This window comes from Lynx rufus, unplaced genomic scaffold (assembly GCF_022079265.1).
Source record: "Lynx rufus isolate CCGP_SWC_20201006 ecotype Redwood Valley unplaced genomic scaffold, mLynRuf1.p SCAF_5, whole genome shotgun sequence".
NCBI classification, from domain to species: domain Eukaryota; kingdom Metazoa; phylum Chordata; class Mammalia; order Carnivora; family Felidae; genus Lynx; species Lynx rufus.
The window spans coordinates 143,665,900-143,683,416 of NW_025814867.1; the positions used below are offsets into that span (position 1 = coordinate 143,665,900).

The 17,517-nt window shown below is 39.5% G+C and overlaps 1 protein-coding gene across 8 annotated transcripts in view; it reads right to left on the reverse strand.

The window, feature by feature from the left end:
* The window catches only part of GRIK1 (glutamate ionotropic receptor kainate type subunit 1), a 369,629-nt gene that overhangs the window by 41,433 nt on the left and 310,679 nt on the right, over positions 1-17,517 (reverse strand). For 4 of the 8 annotated variants that reach the window (XM_047099647.1, XM_047099644.1, XM_047099650.1 and 1 more), the window contains 5 exons: positions 15,824-15,931; positions 13,332-13,376; positions 7,995-8,108; positions 6,042-6,245; positions 5,134-5,357 (listed from right to left, as the gene is read on the reverse strand). In XM_047099647.1, coding sequence (XP_046955603.1) covers positions 5,134-5,357; positions 6,042-6,245; positions 7,995-8,108; positions 13,332-13,376; positions 15,824-15,931 — 695 coding nt within the window. The remainder of the gene's footprint in view (positions 1-5,133; positions 5,358-6,041; positions 6,246-7,994; positions 8,109-13,331; positions 13,377-15,823; positions 15,932-17,517) is intronic. The other 4 variants (XM_047099652.1, XM_047099649.1, XM_047099646.1 and 1 more) reach the window with 2 other exon arrangements.

Sequence of the window (17,517 nt, forward strand, 5' to 3'; positions counted from 1 at the left end):
TGTGGATTTGGGGTATATTCGATTTTGTTCAGTTCATATATGGAAAGGCAAATCATAATCTTTCAATGAAGAGACAAAGTTTAAACTTAGAAGTATCCTGGACCAGGAGATAGGGATAGGGTTCATGAGTGTTAACTCTATAGCTTGTCTCCCTGGAGAGCTTTACATTCAAATTTCCCTTTTGATTTGTTTTTATTTTGTTGATAGAATGACGGATTGTAGTCACTTGATCAGCAGTCCTAGCAGGTTAGGAAGTCGATCTTCAACAAGTCACTTAACCTCTCTGGCCTCAGTTTCCTTATTTGTAAACAAGATGGAATCCAGATATCTCTGGGATGTGTGAAAATAAAAATCTGAGGAAGAGATTTTTGGTTCTTTCTCTGTTTTTGAAAAATCTGTCTGGCCTTTGTAGCCCAAGGAGTTGCCTGCTCTGTGGTTATTTTGTAGGGCTATCTTGCCAAGGGGCACTTATTTTTCCAAAGAGACATTAGCAGATGCTCGGCAAAGTGATCTGGAAATGATTTAAAATGCAGGAGTCCTTAGGCTGGAAGCTTTGCCATTTGCCATTGGGTCCTTTGAATGCAAGCAGGAGCGTTAGAGTAATGTTAAAACCCCATAAAACCAATGAGAACATACGGAATGCTCTCCAGCCATAAGGTTTCAGCAGTAAACAATAGCAGGTTGCTGACACAATGGGGAGAACTGGGATTAAGGTGAATACATTATCTAGAGCGAAAAGCAGGGCACACTATGAATCATGCCCAAGGAACTGGGCAGACCCTCTGAATGCAAAACCATTCCCTAAAACCCTGGACACCTTCTGGAAAGTGTACAGGGTCTCCTCATCGGAATTAGGGGTACCAGGATAACAGCCTTATAGTTTACGCCACAATAATGGTATCCAACTCATTACTGAACCTTCTCCACAGCTGCAGGGTTCACAGCGCAGGTTCCTGTGAAGCTTGTGAATATAGCTGCAATTGATAATGCCATGCCAATACATTTTAATTACTGTTTCAACAATATAATTAAGTTTTGAATTTATACACTCTTCTAACCATAGTAGTTTACTGAGCTGAAGAAATGAATACCGATATTAATGAACCCACTAATTGAAACAGTATGCACAGTAAAGATGCTGTTACTTCAACAATATCATTGTCACTTGTACAATAATTTTAAAATACTAATTGCAATAAATTAGGAGGCTCATGCACTCAAAAGGAGGAGTTTTCTAAACAGACCATAAAACCTGGCAACCACTAACCCCCTGATAGTCAGGTATTGCTTCCTCATGTATGCTCTGATCAATGACCTCACCACTTCCTCTTTGAAATTCTGCTTTTAACTTGTGTCAGTGTTTCATACTTTGCAGTTCTAAGTGAACAATTAGTCTAATTTTCTATGGAAAAAAAGAAAACTGCCTAAGCAGCAGTATGACTCTGCCTGGTCTGCAGAGATATTTGAGGTTCTTTCTCTCTAGGACTCGGAGTGATTTGGGGTTGGACTGAGGACTATTAGCTATCAGTAGGATCCTGGGCTATAAGACACTGGTTTTTCATAATGCAATAGACCCACCTGTTGCCTGGATGTACATATTTCAGTTTGAAATGCCCAGTGCCTGCTTAAAGGTAGCCAACGTGACAGCAATGTCAGCATCAGGAAGGCTGGGGGGAAATTAATATAGGACCCGCACAATGATGTTCTGAAGTTGCTATTCCCAATTGATACTGATCTTTAGTAAAATAACAGAGAAAGGTACAAATGTGCTTAGAATCTGTGTCAAAATTTGCATATAAAGGAGTAGCATTATGTTGAAACATAAAGGCTCATCTTGGGTTTATGTTTATATATGCCAAGCTTTTACTTGAATGAAAGATATAAAACAATCTTCAGACTGAAGATCTCTAATTAAGGGATTCTTTTTATGGCTGAGAATGAATATTGGACCTCATGAAGAAAGGGAGATATGTTCATCTTTTAAAGGGGAGAGCTCTATTTGAGTTTGTGATATAACCACTGGGTTTGTATTACAACCTTTGAGTTACAGTCAGTTTGTTTTTTGCCAAAGCCAACTTAGAAAATGTTCAGGTTTAAGAAGGCAAACATAAATCACAAAATGTAAGCAGACATTATGTCTGGATATTTGGTTTATTTAAATTGTGTATTCATGATGGACATAATTCTTTGGGGTTGAATATTTTGCAAAAAGCAATTAAAGAATGTTAACCACAAAACAAAAACACTGAGATGCACATTTACAGAATCATAAACTAAACAAGTCATAGTAACTTAAATTTTTATGGTTTTCCTTAGTTTGTCTAACTTTATGAATTCAATTCAGTTTAGCAAATGATTTTTAAGCATCTATCTAGTGAGAACATTAGTCCAAAAGCGGTGATGGGCTTTATTTTTTCCCCTTTAAAAGGACATAAAAGGATACACTTCAAAACGCAAATTCAAAAGCCTCTCTAGAGCTAAAGATGATTAGGAGATTAACTTTTTTACTTCTACTTCACTATTTTGAATGCAAACCACTAAGGTGATAACAGAAAGCTGTTTCACATCTTAGCTTCTTGGTGCAGAGTGACCAAGTTCATGGTCTCTAGCTATGATGGTGGGAATTAAAAGTGAAGTGGCACGTATATTCAACAAGGATTTTGTCTTTGGGAATCACCTCCAAAATATATTTAGTGGCTTTATGAAGTAGAAGTGGAAATGGATTCAAGGGTGTAGAGATGAATATAGTTGAGAGGATGATCCCCATGGCAGTGCACCTGTGTACCTCAGGAAGTTACTTCCCACGTTCCACCACCATGCTGTTTGCAAGTGTGCATTGGATGCATACAATTCCACCTTTCCAAAACCCAGAGTGAGAGGAGAGGTAGCAAGTAGGGGGCAACAAGGAGAATAAGCTAAATGAAGAGCTGGCTTATAAATGGTGCTGTCGGTGAGTAGGAACACTGAGTGGATAGTATTGATTGCGGGGTGTGTTCTTAATAGAAATAGAATGAAGTCACAAAATATAGGGCTCTGGGTCACTAACAGCTGATAGAGAAACAACCAGAGTAAGGAGGGGAAAACGACTGAATGTTACATTATTCGGACATGTTCTGATGGCAAAAATAAGGCAAGTGAAAGGCACAGTTGGGGTCGAGTGTAAGGGTACATTCAGCCCGTATGCTTATAAGAACTTCTGGATGCTGCTGACCTGTTTTGTTTCCCACTGGCCATGATCAAATCAGTATGCTAAATATTTGGTCATCAACATTGTCTTGCCTCTTCTACTCATCAACATCACTGCCTAGACAGAACCACAGACTGGGGGATATGGAAACCCACTTCCCTCTGCTGTTTGGTTTGCTCCACTGTCTCCAATATCACCCAACAGATGCGGGCCCCAGAGCAGAGGAATGGAACAACGAGCCAAAGTAAAATGTCTTATCCATCGTTACAATGTACATCAAGTAGTCATGTTTGAAATAGCCATTCTAGGGCTGTATTAATTTCACTTAGTAGACAGTAATGAGAAATGCACCCCCAAAGCTCAGCAACTTGTCTCTGAAAATTTGATACCCAAAGCAACATCTTCTTTAATTATTTAAAACATTGTCTCTGAATCTTGGTGCTGTTGACATTTAGGGGTAATTCTTTATTGTGGGGAGCTATGTGCCTACTGTAGGACGTTCAGTGGCATCTATGAACTGTACCCACTTTATACCAGTACCGTTTTGCACTCTTGGTTGTGATAACCAAAAAAATGTTTTTAGAACATGGCCAAATGTTAGCTGAAAGACAAAGTCTCTCCTAGTTGAGAACCATTGATTTAGAGCACTAAAGTACCAGAGGATAGTATCACTATACTACTTTTAACATATTATTTTTTTGTGGTACGACATATGGAAGAGAGCTTTGATCATTACTTAAATGTAGTTAATAGTTGGGCAAAATCTGGAAGCTGATCTGGGGTCTGGTAATGATAAGATATGGGGTATGGAGAAAACATTTATTTCCTGTTGAATATATAAATACCCACATGTGAGAGCACACATTCATTCAGTTTGACCATATGTGCCTCATGGATCTCTAAGACTTTTCTATCCTGGGTTGTTTTCCCAAGCATTCCTTATAATTATGCCAGGGAAAGAGTTCCTTGGCATTCATCAAAACCAGAGAGTGGACAATGACAGAGAGCTAGCCTGAAGAAATTTTTCTCATCGAAATTCCTGGCGGGAAAACAAAAATTGATCAGGGAAGAAAGTTCACTGAGTTTTGTTGAAAGATTAAAAAGATTGAAAATGAGTGGGGGACATACAAAAGCAATTATTTTTTTACACGGTCCATCTAGGGATATCAAATGTTTAAGCCAACAGAAAGAGAAAATAGCTGTGTTTCTTTCAAATTCACCATCAAAGGTATTTAGAAAATATCATCTACTAAAAGGTATAAAAATCCTTTGAAGAATGGTGGAAAGTGGAATGGTTAAATATAGAGTTATCTCAGGAAAAAAACCTAAACTGAATCATCAATGGTAGCATAAATATTTCATGCCTCTAGACTCTACATGCTAGTAATTTTTCTTTTCATAGTTATTTCTAGAATTCTCTTTAACTCTCTATAGTTTTAAAAAATAAATTTTATAAAATCTTCAAAGTATTTTTCTTTGTTCCTGAGGATTCATAACCTTGTTTCATCCCAGTATTTCTCATTTGCTACAACAATTACTAGATAACTTTCTCCTGTTTTGCTTAACTGAATATTCCAGGGGTCAAGTGTCTGGACAGCATTTTACTCTTCCTGTTGAAATGTTTTAGATTTATTAGGTGAGCTGTTGCTTTTGTTATAATATAATTCAGGGAAAATGGGTAAATGAACATTTTATGTTGCTTGAAATACTGAGAAAGTTAAATTCATATAAAAAATATCTTCTTGTCTTTTAAAAGTAACTTTATAAAAAATTAGAAGAGACTCATTTACAGCATGGCCTTTGTGAGGGCAAACTTGACAGAATGGAGCAGTAGGCAAAACTAAAATAACACTTTAATGTTCTTAACCTATATTTACCTCTAGAACATACATGTCAGTCTGAGGCACACCTAGATCTCTGGTAAATTCAGTAGTTCTCGAACTCACCTTGCAATCACAAAGAGTACACAACTGACTCCCAAGCAGGCTAAGAGCACATACATCCAAATGTCAGGAGACAGGGGGTTGAGGAAGGAGAACACTCCTGGATTGGTACCATTGGGCTTCCGGTAGAGAATGCTGATACCCAGGGTCATGAAGGGCTTGGAGAAGTCAATGACTTTCTCCCGAACATAGGTAATGGTTAGAGGAGCCACTGCCAGATCAGCCTTCTGCAAAAGCAAGTTTGAAATCATTGTCTTATTTGTATCACTTCCCAGCAAGTGTCTGGACGGTTCTGGGTACTCCTGATCTATACTTCTTAATTTCAAATGTTTTTCATGCAAGAAGCTTCTGTAATGATTGGCTTTACTATAAAAGCAGTTGATTTACACAGTTAGGTTTGTGAAATGGTAGTTACTAGCAAAGAGAAGCCAGAAGGTATAAAATACACACACACACACACACACACACACACACACACACACACACACACACAGACATACACACATTCTGGAAGTAAATGGAAGAAAAATCTGCAGGGGTATGTCTTTAAAAAGGGCATGTAAATAAAGCAAAAAAGGAGCCACTTGGTCATAAAATCAGCTGACAAGATGAGACTTTGAGCCGCAAACTGTAGAATTCTTTATCAAATTTAAGAATCACTCAGGTTTACTCTTCCGTATGGTGGATGGATCCATACATTTTTGTCCCCAATTTGTGTCCTTACTTGCCCTTCTACGTAAGCAACTCTATTTCTACATTGTTTCCTTCTACTTTTTAAACCATTTTTAGGATTCAAATAAGTGTAACATTTCTTCCGATGCTGACTTAGAATCATTTTTTTTCTTTGACTTCTAGCTATGCATTTTATCAGACACTTAAAACTCAACTATAAGACATGCATTTTTGCTTACATGATCTATAAGTTCTTTGACCATTCCATTCCACTCTCCTTTGTCATTCTGGGCTCCATATTTGCCATCAGGGACGAGTTTGACATCATAAATGAAGCCCAAGATGTTTGACAATTCTTTCAACAGATCCAGGCAATACCCTTCAAATCTGTCATTTCCATACAAAGGCTTATCAGATTTCCTGTACATCACATAGGGTTCTTCCTATATGAAACAAACCAAATATGAGAGCCCTGTTATAATGGAAGGCAGAATTTACTTACACAAGCTCCATCCGCAGTCAGAAGATATAAAATATTTGAAAATGATGATTAGGATATCAGAGTAAGGAAGTTAGTCACTCACCATGCTGCCTTCCCTAAACTCATCTTCCCTGTACCCTCTTACCTCTCTCTCCTCGGTGTGTGAATGAGAATGTTTTCCTCCACTGTTGAGGGCAGGGCTGTGAGTGAAACATGTGATAGAGACACAGTCACATTTGGACCTGAGGTCCAGCAGTGAGGGGACTGGAAGACCAGATGTCTGCCTGTCTGGTCTTCATCTGTACTCACACCCGGACTTCCTTTGCATGACTGACCTTCCCTCCTGGCTTTTACATAAGAGCTTTACCTACTAACAAAAAGGAAATCTAAATCAGCAAATATAACCTCTTGCTTTTCAGACATCCTATCTACTAGTCTCATTTCCTCATCTCTCAGTTAAATTTCATCTCAGTTTCAATATTCACTTTTATCTACATATTTTGGTTCGTTTCCTTCCGGGTGTCTTGTTCAAAGGCGATTTCTAAGTCTTCTTATATTTTCAGTTCCATTTTCTTATTTGAACTCACCTCAAATCTTATATCTGGTAATTCTTTGCTTATACACTTACATAATAAATCCCTTATTCTACGAATAATGGACATTTCCTCACTATCACATATCTTTAACCTTATTCTCATTTGGCTAAATGAAAATTTATTGTATTTTATAACATTATAATAATTTCATTACCGATAGGCCCTTTTACTCCTCGTTATACATTTTTTACTCCAGACATTTAAGACCCATTTAGGCTTATCCTCAAACAAACTGATAGAAATAGAAATCTACATTTCCATGTGATAGTTCCTGAGAAAGGAGTCACAGAAAAGCAAAACTGTTTTTATCATGGATGAACAATTCTCAGAAGTTAACAGGTTTACAAATAAATTTGTCCAACACTATGGACTGAATCAAACAAAGCAAGAATGTCTGAAAGTGAAGATTTTAGAGGTGGAAACTCCTGTCCTTTATTCCTTGGGTTAGGGTTGGAAAAGAAGAAAAATGGACAACCTGTGGATGTACAATGACTGGATAGGAGTATGATCAGGATTCTAATAGGAAGCAGGAAGTATCCTTACCTGGGCTTTTGAAAAACCCCTTAGTAAATGGGTTATTTATGGAAGAGTGAGCAGGTCAAAGAAGCCAATAGGAATGCAGGTGAGAGGAAGGGTAGGGTATTGACATTCCAAGACCAACATAATCAGGAAGCTGGTAGCACTTAGGGCTCAGGCAGGCAGGAAAAAAGAGTACTCCTGGAGTCCAGGACAGCAGAAGTCTAGAAGCAGGGTCATTGACAGAATAAGAGCTGTGGTTGTGAAGGACAGAAGTTCTGAGAAAACCATTGGATGTTCTTACTTCTCTTTTCCCTACTTCCTTGGTCTCTTGTCTCCTTGGTTGAAAACAACCACCAGCCAGAGAGCAAGGGAGACTAATTGGATTGGGCTAGAGAGTGGAGTGAGGCTGAGTTGAGAATGGATCCAAGGTGGGAGATATTCAGAACATTGTTGGAAGCTTCTAATTCAATGCAATTATAGGTATATACAAATATAACTTTTTAGTGTCCTAATTAAAAATAGACATTTGCAGAAAAAAATGTTTAAAGTCTAGGGTAGGAGTCCAGATAAGACACCCTGACTTCCAGTCAACTTACCAAAATGGTGGTGACTATGAGTGTTCGGTTGGCCAGTGAATCGGTGATATTGTTGGACCTGTCTTTGTTGCCATCGGTCATGTTAAGGCCACTGTTGGAGTTCCAAATCCCAATCTACACAGAACACAATACATCAGAGGCTGCTGGCTTGTCAGTGACCCCATTTACATCAAAGAGAGGCCCCTTCTAAACCAGGAATGGACACAAAAGCTTAGAGTCTGGGGAGAAGACACCAGGGCATCACATTGAAGCTACTAACTGTGGGAAAATGAAACAATGAAGGAATGAGTGTGTACATAGAACAGGGAAAATTAGTGCCATTTGGGATAGAGTGGGGAGAGGTCTTTTCGTTTGTGAATTTATTAAACTCATTGTTCTTTGTTAATTTAAGAATTCTTAGATGAGTATCAGATTTTTCTTCCAATATGTATTTGTTGAACACCTATTTTATGCCATGTATTGTTGTGGGCATTGAAGGACATAGCAATGAACAAAACAGACAAGAATTTCTTCCCTCGTGGAGCTTACATTCTAGTGATACAAACCTTCCATTGCCAAAGTGGTACCATCAGTGCCTTTAAAATTTATAAGGAATGGGATGAAAGGAGCAAAGTGGATGATGGAGAGATGGGGTATCTAAAAGGGAAAAAATAACTGGAAGAAAAAAGTGTGGATGAACAGTAGACTAAGTTCTGAGCCTGGCTTCATTGAGGAGCCAGTGCTGGTTGAGGGTGCCTGTCATGGACTATACTAGGACTGCTCATACCTCTGCTGTAGGCTCATCCTCTGTTATTCTTCTGTTGTTATGTCTGTGCACTTGACTGTGAACTCCTTCAGTGAGGGTATTCATTCTTATTGATCATTGTTCTTCCTATCACAGAACCACCCATGGCGATTACTAGTCAGTGAAACCCATTGCTCTTTTAAAAAATAATGACCCACAATTTTCTCCAGTGGCCAAGTCACCCCTGCATTAGTAGGCCCTGGAGAAGTACATTGATTTGTTTAACTTCTGGAGAAAACCAGGAGAAAAGCCTCAGGGAACTAAACTATTTATCTGAAGCCTTCTGTAGGCATTTATTGCCCGCCTGGTGAGACAGACGTAATGTAGGTGTGTTTCAGAGCTGGGCAATCTAGCTGCTGTGTGACCTTGGACAGGCTGATAACCTTTCTGAGCTTTGGTTCTCTAACTGTAAAGTACGTCATCTGGATATTGACACAATCAAATAAGAAGATGCACATGAAAATCTTGATCGTTTTAAGAGCTACACGAACATTAGTAACAAAGGACATTGAAAGGACTGCCCCAGTAATTTCTTCAAGCTTGCTCGGTTGTGAAAGAATTTGGATGGTGAGTGAAATATTTATTTATTTAATTTAGAGGCAGGTAAAGTATATCCATGAAAGAGAGGGGCAGTTGTGGAACACTAACACTTGGAAAGACTCTGGGATTGGCTGGGTGGTCCTATGCTTGATCCCTAAATATATTCTCCCAGTGGGAGGACATTGCCTACCTGGGCAGAATATGAGTTTTACAGACAGATTTTTGTCCAGATCGTAGCTTTGCAATGTGCCAGCAGTGTGACCTTGGGTAAGTTCATTAACCCTGCTGTGCCTCAATGCCTCACCAGCAAAATGGAGATATAAGGGCTTTTCTGATAGTTAAATAAAATATCACCAGTGGGAATGTTAGGCCTCTTCTTCCTTTTCTATTTCTTTACTTTGATTTATTGCCTAAATACAGCAGCTGGAAATTCATTTAGCTTGACAAATACTCTTTTTAGAAACGTAAATTTTTGAGGAAGTTTCAAGGACTATCCCACATTCACACACCAGTGTGAACTATTTCAATGTCACTGTTTTCTTTCTATACTTAGTAAGAGTTAGTTGACTGGTGAAATAAGGAGACAGGTCTAGGTAAGTGGGAGTGTGGGGTAGTGTTTGCATTTGGAAGTATTTTAAGCCTATCTGTAATGAAGTTCCTAGAAGTAGGATTGGGATGTAGGACACCACCTTTAATAACCATTCAGTCTTTCCACCATCAAGGCCAATGCCTGTCATAGAATGCATACAATGCATACAACATCTGTAAGTCATGGAATCTTCAGATTTCTTTGGTTGGCTCTAAAGCCAGGAAAGGGAGACAACTTTTTCCTTACCCTTTTTGCAACTTGTATTCATTCTCCCACTTTTTTGGGGGGAAAGACCCTTGTTTCTAGGAAACATAACTCATGCTAAATATACCTGGAGTCTGTTGGTTTTTATCCAAAGCTATGTTTTAGGTTGTGACCAATTGACTTCTCACTCAATGAAGGCAGTGTGTAAATTGGGCTCTGGCTATATACTTCTAATTAAAACTTGACTTAGACACTGGGGAGAATGAAACCTAACTTTTAATTAAGTATTGGAAAGTGGAGACAATAACTGTTTGTAGCCAATATGTTAAGTAATGGGATGTGTCCTCTTTAATTTCTATTAACATCAAGTGTGTGTTTACAGGAACTATACTAATATTTGAAATTGGCAGCATTGAACAGCCTTATAATATCATTCTCTTTTAACCTATGAACTTGAAACTCTAGACAAATGCACACCACAGCTTAACGTCCAGCTCTGACTTCTTTTACCAGCCCTACCATAAGTGAGGAGGTCAGGTATCATTGCTACAGCATTTCCGATCAGCTGAATCCCAGAGTCCCATTCAATGTGAACTTTCTTCTACAAAATGAGAAATGGGAGAATATATTTTTCTACTGTCTGTGTAACAGAAGTTCTTTCAAATCTAGACTAAAAGAGTATCAAATTATGGTCAAGGTCAGGTTATTCCTGGGAGGTGGACAGTGTATAGTTTGAATGACTACAGCCTTCTGTTTTCAAATTGTTTCATCAGCAAAACAGAAGTGTGTGTGTGTGTGTGTGTGTGTGTGTGTGTGTGTGTGTGTGTGTGTTTTAAACCTAAATAGTCAACTGGCTTTATCTGTTAATTAAGTGGACAGATCAGCAAATGAATGTCTCTTTCTGAAGAAGCAAGATCTCATGAGTCATGCGTATTGGAGGGAGGGATACAGTTAACCAGATGCCTAGACATTTTGCATTTCAGTCTTGTTCTCTGACCTTGGAGGAGTGCCTCTAGGAAGCAGAACCTCAATTTTCAAACTGTAGAGCAAAAGCCGACAGCAGTAATTTAACAGTGAGAAGCAGCAGAGGGTTGGATCAATTATTCGTGGGGAGGAACACTCAAGAGCTAAATTGTCTGGTCCTGCCTTCTCTCACTTTGTAAACGGGCATGCGGGAGCAGCCATTTATTATCTCGGACAACCAAGGGAAGCTTCTAAGAATGAGTATCCAGATGACATTAAGCAGACCTTCTTTGAAAAAACGACACAACAAGGGCACCTGGGTGGCTCAGTTGGTTAAGTGACCGACTTTGGCTCAGGTCATGAGCTCGCGGTTTGTGTGTTTGAGCCCCACATCGGGCTCTGTGCTGACAGCTCAGAGTCTGGAGCCTGCCTCAGATTCTGTGTCTCCCTCTCTCTGCAAGTTCCCCATTTGTGCTCTGTCTCTCAAAAATAAACATTAAAAAAAAACACTTAAAAAAAACCACTACACAACAAAAAAGTGTTCGGAGAGTGACAAGCATCCATTTTCCAAATACAGAGAGTGATTCACGTAAAGTCAAAATCCAACAGTGAGGAGTGAAATATCAAGTACTTAGGAAAGAAAATAAAAGACTTGTCTGTTTCTTATATCATGAGACTCATGAACACACATTTTTGTGACAGACTTTGTAAAGGTTGCTACATCCTCTCTTGGAAAAAAATCCAGGCTGACAATTCTATACTCAATAGGGTCAGTGTGCAAAGAGCTTTTGGAATTTGAATGTGAGTCTTATTGGGACGGGACAGTAGGTCTTACAGACTAGTGCTCAGGCTACTGTAAATCGTTGATGAGCAGTCATAACACACAACAGCACACCACAGCATCTGCAACTTACAATGTGAGCAGTGATAGGTCAACAGGAAGGAAGAGACACCAAGGCATGGAGGTGCATCCCCAGGAAATGTGTTGGGGGGTGATTGTGGCAGTTTAGTGACAAATGAAGGACATTCCCCTCCCCTGCAGGGAATTTCAGAGCTTGGATTCCATTCCCGAGGATATTTGGTTTGAATTAATTCAACACTGCATAAAGTGCCTGGAGTCTCAAGCTGGATTAGTGGAATAAGCTTCTTTCTGGGCACCAGTTAGGTTCATCTGTTTATTAGCAGGGAGGAAACGAGATTGCCTTCTCTATGGCTTTGGTCGCCTGATTCACTGAAGATTAAAACAAGGTTATTAAACCTACGTTTTTTTTAAACTTAAAAGGACATTTTTGAACTCACCTATGGAATACGACCAGGAGAGAGACTAGCTTTTGGACCACAGGGAGAAACTGTTTACACTTTCCATGACTTAACTGATAATTTGAAAGATAAAAGGGAACCTGACAAAACCAGCAAGTTGAACAACCTGAAGTAATTTCAGTTGCATCCGTCAATCGCTAGAGAGTTTAGCAATTAGACTGAGAGAGAGAGAATGGAAGACAGTGTCTGCCTATCTCTGGGACATTTTCCTGATCCAAATGTTTTTAGTGTCTCACATTTGCTTATATAATAAATCTGTGCACATTCATTGACAATATGATCCTGTACAATAAACTATGAAATAGGAGGTGTTAGAATTTACAAGATAATCTCATTTCCCTTCCAACATCGCTAATGTTTTTGTCCTCTGAAAACCGTGGTTCTGAAACAAATTGCCAGGCAATATGCACTGACAAAGATCCTATGCAAAACAAAGAGAGTTCATAAGAAAAGGGAATTTCTGAAAATGGCATATATTTTGTGATGGTGACATTGAAGGACATGTCTTAGCCTTCTGAGCCTTAGCCTATCTGATGAGTCTGATGGATCAAATCTATTGTTTTCATGCCCCTTTGGGAAAATATTTTGTGATTTGAGAAGGAATGTAAATGGACCAGTGTCTACCTTTGTGGCAATAACCTGCTTTCAGTCCTAAACGGGGCTGATCCTGCCTGGGAGAAACGACGAATAATCTAAGGGGAAATATTTAATCCATCATTATTTAATCCATCTCAAGCCTGCTTTCAATTCATGGGTCACGTTGTTGAGAGACAACATATTTAATCAGCCCGTTCTCCCTTTATATATAGACAGACTATTGCCGCTAAACTGCATTTAGAGATCTACTGGTCTGGCAAAACTGGAAAGGTGAGGTTTTCCTCTGACACTCCCCACTCCCTCCCTCCAGATTTCCTGCCATTTTTGTCCGAGTACAAACCTTCTTCCACACTTTATATAAGTGTTTAGACACTTCGCCAGCAGCCTTGGTTTTCAGAGGGAAAAATAAAAATAGCACTTATTAAAATGGAGCATGGAACCCAGATGGTCGCACGGTGTGCGAATGCTCGGAGCGTCCCATTCCCCACCCACCGTTTGGAATCTTGCACGTTAATTCAACATAAAGCCTGAACACAGGTACAGTCAAGAGACGAACTAAGTACTTGGGTCCCACAGAAGTTACTTCCTTTTGGTAATGCAGCCTACTGTTCACTTTACCTGTCACACACCCCCCAAATGACTTAAAGTTCTTGTGAATATGCACAGCTCTGTGGAGTGAAAGTGTCTTCCTCATTCTTTAAGAAAGCCTGTTCAAGAAAGCCTTTAGGCAGAATCAATCCACACACACACACACACACACACACACACACACACACACACGCTATTCCTAAGCAAGAAGAAAGCACTCTAAGCTTGATGACATGTTCTTTGATTATGGGCCTCCAGGCAGCAGAAACTTGAGTGGAAGTGAAAAAGTGAGCTTTTTCTAACAATTTTCTCTGTGGACCCTGCGAGAGGCCGACATGAAAAGATTGGGCATCTCCTCCCGTGGCTCCTGAGAGAGATGGGCTGGCTTCCCCATTGCCTTAAGGCCCAGTCAGCCTTCTCAGGAATGGAGCCCAAGTCACCTGAAGAAAGAAAAGTTATTGCAAACAATGAAGAGATAAGGCACAAATGGAGAAAACACTTTCATCTAACTTGATTTTGCCTTTGATGGAAAAACACCAGTGGAGTGTGCATAATATTGCAGTGTATAAATAGCTATGAAGGCGTAAGGATGGCTCCATCTCGTTCATCACACGTCAGAGCCAGAACGATGTTTCCTGAACAGCTTTTCTTTCCCTCTCAGTTCTATGCATTAACAGAAGGAGCGGGGAGAGAGGCATGCACAGAGGAGCAGCCATTAGACGCGTTCAGTCCCTAAAAGTATTGTCTTTCCTTTTGTTCCCACAGTCCACGATGGAGGTGAGATGGCTCTGTCAGAGCAGGTTTAACGAACAGACCAGCAAATCTGAGTGAAGAGACCCCAGAGACAGAGAGAGAGAGAGAGAGAGAGAGAGAGAGAGAGAGGTGGGGAGGGGGGAGGGACTGAGAGAGAAAGAGAGAAACAGAGAGCCAGAGATCCAGAGAGAGAGAGTCAGAGAGAGGTAGAGACAGGAAGAGAGAGGGCATTTTTGAAATGGGAACCTGTGTAGATAATGTGTACCCTCAAAGCTGCAAAGTAATTATTTCCCTCAAACATTTCCACACCAGTGGTCACCATCTATTACATTCAGCCTGATTAATCTTTGTTTGTTTTAATTAAGCTATTTGGGGACGGGGCATAGTCAGGACCTTAAAAAAATATGTGTCATTTCACAAAAGCAACAGAACAGAAATGGAAATCTCATCTCATTTTAAAAATCATCCCAAACATTTCAATTAAGTTAGTAACTGATGGTTCCCAAAGCCAGTCTTTTATAGGAGACATATCTTGTGCACTACAGTAAAAAAAATGTTGGATCACAGAGTTTTGATTTCCAGATGATTGTTTTGGGGGTTTCAAAACATTTTTTTGTCTAGCATCCCAAAGGGCAAAATCTTCACAATATAAATGTTATTTAATTCTAGCACATAATTGTGGATAATAAAATTGGTATAATAAAATACACTGAGTCGAATTCTATTTTTTAATTATTATTTAACGAAATAGTTCATATTTGCATTACTTGAAATTAGCAAATATGGAGCTTGAAACCTTGCAAGATTAAGAATTACGACTAAAGTAATCCGAAAATCAAGGGGCACCTGCCTGGCTCAGTTGGAGGAGTGTGCAACTCTTGATCTTGGTATTGTGAGTTGGAGCCCACATTGGGTATACAGATTACTTAAAAATAAAAACGATATTTAAAAATAAGATCAAATAATTCTAAGATCAGAACCCAGCATTAAAATGCATTTTGGGGGGCATATTTCCTCCTAAAATTAAGAATCCAGTAAGCCCTTTCTATCCTACTTTAGTCTGTCCCTCTGTCAACCAGTCTCAAAAAGGAGTGCAATTCAAATTCATTTCTGAGTAAAACTTGGATGCCATTCCATAGATGAATCGTTGACAAACTCCTTATTTTCCAAGTCTAAACTCAATTTCCTGAAACCTTTCAGAAGTGGGGCTAATGACACCCCACCCACAGGACCATAGGTATTAATACTGTAATCATGCCTGCTGCATAAACGAAGAAGTATATGAATGTTAGCATTGCTATTAATAACATACAATTTCAGAATCCAGCATGTCAACATCTATCAGCAGAGCAGGGAGAGAGAGTTCCAGAAAACTGGACATACATGAACATGTTAAGAGAATCATTTTATCATTCCCTACTTGTACGTGCAATTAAAACGCTTGAACAGTTTTCTTTATTTTATTCTTAAATTTATTATTGAGAAGGTTACCTTTTCAGTTCCTTCCTCTTTGAGACTGATAATATCCAGATCAAAATCCTTCCTCAAGCCATCGGTTTTATTGAAGGTGATACGCCCGGTCAGGCCATCCCACCGAGCCTATGGACAAAAGGAACGCGGCATTACTATTTCACACTTATCATAATCCTAACACCATCAAACTGTAATACCTCAAATTCATCACAGTATCCAATTATTTGGTTTCGTCGTGGTGTTAGAAAGCATTGCGTTGCTTCAGTGGCTCGATGGCAGAACACTTCCCTGTTTTATTAGCACTCATTTATTTGGGCAGTTCGAACACCCGACATCAGTCAAATCTGTGATAGTGACAATCTAAATGGGCAGTATGGAAGGAATGGCTGTAAAATAGTCTGCACATGGAGTAAACAAAGTCTGGGCAGCCGTAATGTTGTCTTTCAAGGTCAAACCAAATCCCTTGTAAGGTACTTGTATATGGGGAAGTATCCCCACCCCCACTAATTTTCTCTGTGAAAAGGATATAATCCAGTGATGTGTAATCAGATTTTTAGGGAGTTTGAGATTTAGGCCTTCCACTGTCATTTGGCCATGACATTGGTTTCCTGTAGCTGCTGTAGCAAATTATCACAAACCGGGTGGCTTAAAACAACAGAAATTTGTTCTCTCATAGTTCTGGAGGCCAGGAGCAGACATCCAAAGTCAGTAACTCTGAGCAAAATCAAAGCGTTCAACAGGGCCATGCTCCCTCAAGGACACTCATGGGAGACTCTGCTCCTTGACTCTTCGTGTTTCTGGTGGCTGCCAGCAACCTTTGCCCTGTGGCTGTATTTCTCCAATCTCTGCCTCTGTGGTCACATTGCCTTCCTTTCTTGTGTGCAATCTCTCTCTACTTCTCTCTCTACTCTTTCTCTTGTAAGGGTACTTCTGATGGCATTTAAGGCCCATGTAGATAAACCGGGATACTCGCCCCATCTCAAAAATCCCTAACTTAATTGTATATGCAAAGTCCTTTTTTTTTTTTTTTTTTTTTTTGCCAGAAAAGACAACATTTACACATTCTATGGATTAGGACATGGGTACCTTGAAAGGAGAGCCATTATTCAGCCTGCCACGTGTATCCACATCATTTTAGGAACTAGAAATCACAGCAGCCTGCTTTCATAGAACTGGCCCTGGACATCTTTGGTGGTTTTTTCATTAAACAGAAAATAGTGGCCCTAGCTTCAGCCTCAATCTTTAGATGATTTTTGGCAATCTTGCCTAATTTGAGTTGCCTTATAAATGAGGATACGAGGAAACTCAGTCCTCTGTATCTCCCTAGCTGGTTCTGCTTTCTCCTGACTTTACCAAATTCACTGGACATTTGTGAAATGTGCAGAAAATCCTGAAAGTTACTGTGTTCACACCATGTGTACCTGTTGACTGTATTTACCCGTGTGGCCAATGCAGTGGGAAGAGTATGAGTTTATCACAGAGCTGGGTTTGAATCTCTGAAGTGTGACTTCACTTAACCTGAATCTGGGTTGTCTCAGATTTCAGCGTCTGGTCCGTGCAGGGTTTCTGCGAGATTTAAATGGCACTTCACACAATCTTAACTCACTGAGAGCACTGAAAAGTTAAACAATGATTCTTTTTTACAACTATCTCTCATTTTCCTTCTCACATTCCCCACAAGCTCTGAAGTTTGGCCTTTATTTCCTCACATG